At 36.8% G+C, this 6,000-nt stretch overlaps 1 protein-coding gene across 1 annotated transcript in view; it reads right to left on the bottom strand.

Moving 5' to 3' along the window:
- Positions 1-612: 612 nt before the first annotated feature.
- The window catches only part of LOC127431079 (netrin receptor UNC5D-like), a 335,898-nt gene continuing 330,510 nt past the window's right edge, over positions 613-6,000 (bottom strand). The window contains exons 16-17 of the mRNA XM_051681323.1: positions 5,324-5,502; positions 613-1,767 (exon numbers count right to left, since the gene is read on the bottom strand). Of these exons, the coding sequence (XP_051537283.1) occupies positions 1,527-1,767; positions 5,324-5,502 (420 nt within the window). The 3' untranslated portion in view covers positions 613-1,526. The remainder of the gene's footprint in view (positions 1,768-5,323; positions 5,503-6,000) is intronic.

Here is a 6,000-nt window from a genome sequence, read left to right as displayed (position 1 = left end):
CATTTGTACCTTCCAAATGTACCTTTGAAATGGCATACATATGGTTGTTAATAAGTTTGCATAAAGCAAAATCTATCTTCTTTTATAGTCTGATGCATTAATGTCAGACTATTTCATCACATATTCACACAATTATATGTTAATATAGCATTAGCAACACACACACTTTCTCTTACGCACACACATTTCGGCAGCTCATCTTTCACACTCAGATGAAGTGATACGCGAAATGCATGATATTCATACCTGGGATGAGATATTATACGCTTTATGCTCTGTTGTGAGATTTATTATGCATGTATGCGTGTGCACCTGTCAGCATATTGTACGATTTCAGTGAGTGAGATGTGTTAAAACGCTTTTTCGATGGACATCATTGACACCATCTGGCCAATATGAGATCAAAATATGGTACTGGAAAAAAAATAAAAAATAAAAATAAAGATTAAAAAAAGGGGAAAATTACATATGGATAGGTGATATATATAATTCTTTTTTTAGCTGAGTGTGTGTACTGTACGTTTGATTCAAACCACCAGAGGTGCTTTTTGCTGTTAACTGATGAAACTGTGAAGCATAAAAAAATCTCTGACACATACCTTGTCCATCGTTCTTAATTTTAAGAGAAAGCTTTTAGAATGCCTTAGATCCCGACCAATTAGCAGTCAGCCTGAGCAGGCTATAACTGTATAATCATATTCGTAAATACAGAATACACTTTCTCAGCGCATTATTCATTTTCTTTTGTATTTCTTCCTTTTGACACACAAAAGCAATATAGTATATTTTGATAGACCGCAAAAGTAAGTGTTGTATACCAAATTTTTTGTTTTGGGTAATCTTTGCAAGTATATTTATCAGTTTACACTGTAAACTGAGTATATTAATACATATCTATATATATCAATTTACACTGGTTGCTATCCAACAGGCTTTAATGGTATTCAATAGTACAGATGTTTTTTTTTTTGTTGTTGTTTTTTTAATCTATTTGCAATCAGAAAATTACTCAGAAATGCAGACAACCGTTTTGGTTTTAAACAGAAAGACGTTAAAGAAAAGTATCCCACAAAACGACGACACATTCTTCAACACTCCAAAGCATCGAGGCAGTCTAGTCACACAGTCTGGGAGGCCCAAGTCTGTGGTCACACATTTAGGCTGTTGCACCTTCGCAGTTTGCATCTACTGAATCAAATGATGTCATAAAAGCATACCCACAATCTTTAGCTGCAAAATTTCATCAGACAAGCTCAGTGAATAAGTCAGTTTGTTCTAATGCGTTTAAGGGTACGGTATAGGAATACTGTGTGGATGTGTGTGTGTGTGTGTGTGTGTGTGTGAATTTATGTGAATCACTGAAGCTTGTCTTTTGTTGGCGTCCTATCTTTTACACCCTGTTTTTGTCAGTCAAATAGAGGAAGGGGCAACTGTAGGGTCGGGCAACCCCTCCTCTCTCCCACCGATGTACCCTCTTCTCTCCGATAAGGACTATGTTTTACTCTTCATTTCCAAGGAAATTGTTTTTAGGTTTGTTCTGTATCTACTTCCTCATTGCAGCGGTTCATGGTAGAGTTGGCAGAGGGAATGGTTTTGCTGATGCGGTCCAAAGTGTCAATGCAGGTTGAATGTTTGGAGTGAACTTTGCCGATTTCCTCAAGAGCGCTGGCCAAAGAGTCCAGATCACCCCTCTCCTGATGTTGAGCCTCCCACAAACTCAGTATCACAGCGGACGGGCTCGCCTGGCGTGCAAAATAACCCAAGTTTCTGTACGGAAAAAATCAGGGAACAAGTTAGATTAACAGCACAATACAGTAGTGCGAGATTTCAATACAAAATAACCCTTCAATGTGGTTAGTGAGCAAACATTTTCAGAAGACAAAAAACTTAAGGACATTAAGGCTGTACAAACTATTGAATGAACTATGCTTCTGTTCCTCACAGCCTTGTTTTCAATCACTTGAACAAAGAGATAGCATGGACTAATGTGAAACTACATACAGTATTTAGAGCCAGCCTAGTGAGGGGTAATGACAAAAGCTAAATGAAATGTTCCTATTTAAACATTTTAGAGTATTTTTAATAGTCTAATTGGTTCACAGAATACAACTTTTTAACTTTTATTCATGTGTGAATCCAAAGCTCAATTAGGACCCTTTAAAATAGTTAACATCCCTCCATATGCACATTTAGTATTTTTATTTTTTATTTTAATTCCTTATTGACCTAACCCACATTTGGTTATATAAATTCAAATTAGGCCGTCGAGACACTGAATTATTGCACTCTCTTGCATGAAGTCCCATTCTGCATAACTTTCAATTTAATAAAGTTAGCCTGCAATGCCTGAATACCCCCACAACATCTACAAATTGTTAAATTAGTTTTTAACAGAGAGAAAGATATTGCAGTTTTCCATGCTGGAATAAAATCAGCTCATCTTCGTAAGACGCAATCTAATCAAAAGAGAGGAAACCAGAGTTGCATTCTGCAGGTGTACGTCTGAATGAACCAGACATAGCTCTTCATAAAAAGACATACAGTATGCGGTTGGGTTTCAACTATTGCAGGAGATGACCTTCTGTTGACCTTTTGCTGACTTCCTATTAAGGTAGGACCTTTCCGACCCAGGGACCCCCACCCAGATTCCCAGAATATAAAAATGCTCACATTTTTCACTAATTACTTAACTCTGTAATATCTTCCATTAATAACATCACAAAACATTATTACCCTACACAAAACAAGTGTTAATCTACTTTCTAAATGTACTAACTTTACATCCTTTACCAAATCCTGGATTTATCTTGCCATTGTATTGGCCAACAGAAAGAGATTTACATTTGTTTAAAGATGGGTTTAAGATTTATAGAATGAATTAAATGTTTTTATCTTTCAACAATTAATTTTTAATAAATCTATAGAACAAGTAAACCACATTTAGAACTAAAATGTGAAATATACTTGATATTATATTTATATAAGACATTTCTAGATGCATTATATTAGTCCACAGACTAATATTCCTGTGATTTTAATGCAATTTTAAAGGAACAATTCACCCAAAAATTCTGTCATCATTTATTCACCCTCATGCCGTTCCAAACCATATGATTTTCTTTATGAGGGAAAACAGAAGTTGATGTTTTAATGAATATATCGTTTCAATACAATGGCAGTTGATAGTGTCTCAATTTAAAGATAAAAAAGGATCCAAAAGTATCATAAAAGTAATCCATGCGACTTGTGCATCATGTTCCAAATCTTCCAAAAGCATACGATAGGCTTTGGTGAGAAACAACCTGAAATTTAAGTCCCTTTTCATTGAAAGTCTTGACATCTGATCCATGTTCATGAGCACATGAGAGAAGCTTGTTCGCAGTGGCACGAGTGTTTTCAGCACTAAACAATGCAAGTATTTTACCTTATTTGATATTTTGGCTCTTTTTTTTAAACCTTAAGTCACTATAAATGCCATTGTATTGAATAGATGGACTGGTAAATTAATTAAAACATCTCCTTTTGTGTTCCACATAAGAAAGAAAGTCATACGACTTTGAAACAACATGAACGTGAGTAAATTAACGTGAATGAATTTTTGGGTGAACTATTCCTTTAAAAGCAAAAATGTCAAATGTAAAAGATGACACATCCATCAGTCTGCTCAGACATTTAAAACTGACATTAGAAGACCCATCAACAGTATGCTGCAGTGCTGATGGGGCATTGTAAACAATGCTCATGCATTGATTTTACAGCAAGTTTTTGGTCTCCAGCAGGGGTCAGTGTTGTGCTACATCAACTACCGAGCTGTAGCTCTCTGGGTAATTGCCCTCCACAGTGTTTAGATGAGCTTGCACATCCTCAGAAGGTAATTGCAGAAATCCGCTTAACAAGGAGGAGACGTTCTCATTACACACTGCCTGAGGCTCTGACCAGCTAGAAAATTCCCCTAAATCCATCTGTCCAACTCTCCCAGCCTCATTTCAAAAACAACTCTGTCATTTATCACTGGTGAAAAATATTACAAAAGCAAACTCAAGTAACGAAAAAAGTTTCATTCATCCTCCGCTGCCACAAAGCAAGTAAATCAGATTTTAAAGTCGGGCCGCTTGGACATTTTAATCACAGAGTTTGTTTGTACAACATTTTTTTGAGAAGGGAATAGCTGCAGGCATTGCTCCAAAAGGGGAAACAGGGGCTGGTAAATTAAACTGTTGTTAAAAATTGCAGAAATTATGCTGGGCAAAAGACCAGGGCTGTTTTTGAGCGGAAAGAAAGAGCAAACAAATCGTTAATTGAGGAAAGGATCTGAATGAATCTTCAAACACCTCTGGCTACAGAGCCACCAGACTGTAACAGAACACACACACACACACACACACACACACACACACACACACACACACACACACACACTCCATAGACATAATGATTTTTATACTGTACAAACTATAGATTCTATCCCCTAACCCTAACCCTACCCCTAAACCTAACCCTCACAGAAACCTTTCTGCATTTTTACGTTTTCAATAAAACATAGTTTAGTATGTTTTTTAAATGATTTTAATTATGGGGACACTAGAAATGTCCTCATAAACCACATTTATAGCATAATACCCTTGTAATTACCAGTTTGTAACCTAAAAAAAAGTCCTCGTAAACCACTTAAACATGCCCCCCAAACACAGACATGTTAAAATATTTAGATTTTTATTTTATTTTTTACCAGTATTGTAACTACAGGACATTCGTGTAATTAAACATGAAATGTGAAGAGTTCATGTGACAACAATGTAGCATACTGCGTTTTGAAACATTTATTGTGGAACAATTTCTACTGTTTCACTTACTTTTTTTTTTTTTTTCAATTGTAGGCAGTATACAGTGTATACTGCACAGTATTTAGTAAGTACTGTAGTATGACAGTATTCCATTCCAAAACATAGCCTTTGTCTATATGGGCAAGCATTGCCAAAAGGAATTTTCTGCATCTTTAATTACATGCATGGAATGGAGTTTGGGGATTGAGGTTTGAAGTGTGCATGAGGAGGATATCAGTCTGATCTCATTACAGCAGCACATTTAATGCCTGTGGCTCTGCCGATAGTTAGTGTATCTTACTTGCTGTATCTGAGCAGCCATGTGCTGGTGGAATATAGAGAAAATTAGATGTGTGGGATTCCATATGTCTTCCATATACTGGGAGTGTGTGTTTGTTTGTTTTTGTCTTTGAGTCTGTGATTGTGACCATCTGTTTGCTTGTTTACAGACAAAGCGTGTCCATGTTTGCATGATGTATGTTTTTGCATACATTTCTCACCTGTCTACATGCAGTTTCTGTGCTAAGAGCTGCCAGTCTTTGCCCTTGGCGTTCGCTGTGTCGAATGTTGCACAGATCCGCTGTCGGATGGACAGGGGGATTTTGAAGGCCCTGGAACCAGTCTGGGAGGTGATGGTACAGTCTGATTGTGTGAAGAATGGCACTGTGTCTTTTTCGCTCTGGAGGAGAGCATTGGAGAGATTGAGTTTTTGAATTTTAAAATGGACTGTCAAGAATATGGATGGAAATCATAAGGGTTTGAATGATTCTGGTAATGATTCTGATTGCACACGGATTATTTCACCCAAAAATGTTTCCAAACTCGTATGACTTTGTTATGCAAAAAGAGGAACACAAGAGGTCCTGCTCTGTCCATGCGACTCGTGCGTCACATTCCAAGTCTTCTGAAGACACGTGATAGGTTTAGGTGAAAAACCTTGAATTTAAGTCATTTTTAAGTTAAATTCTTGATGTCTGTTGAGCATTCATGAGCGCTATAAGAGAAACTCATTCACAGTGGCATGCGTAATCTCACGTGAACTTGTGTTGTTTAGTGCTAAATGTGATGCAAGGGTGACACGTTGTCACATTCACAACCAGCCAGAAATTACACTGATTTAAGTCTCAGAAACATTAAAGTGATAGTTCACCCAAAAATGAACATTTTCTCGTCATTT

Source organism: Myxocyprinus asiaticus, chromosome 40 (assembly GCF_019703515.2).
Source record: "Myxocyprinus asiaticus isolate MX2 ecotype Aquarium Trade chromosome 40, UBuf_Myxa_2, whole genome shotgun sequence".
Classification (NCBI taxonomy): domain Eukaryota; kingdom Metazoa; phylum Chordata; class Actinopteri; order Cypriniformes; family Catostomidae; genus Myxocyprinus; species Myxocyprinus asiaticus.
This window is presented reverse-complemented; position numbering and strand designations above follow the sequence as displayed.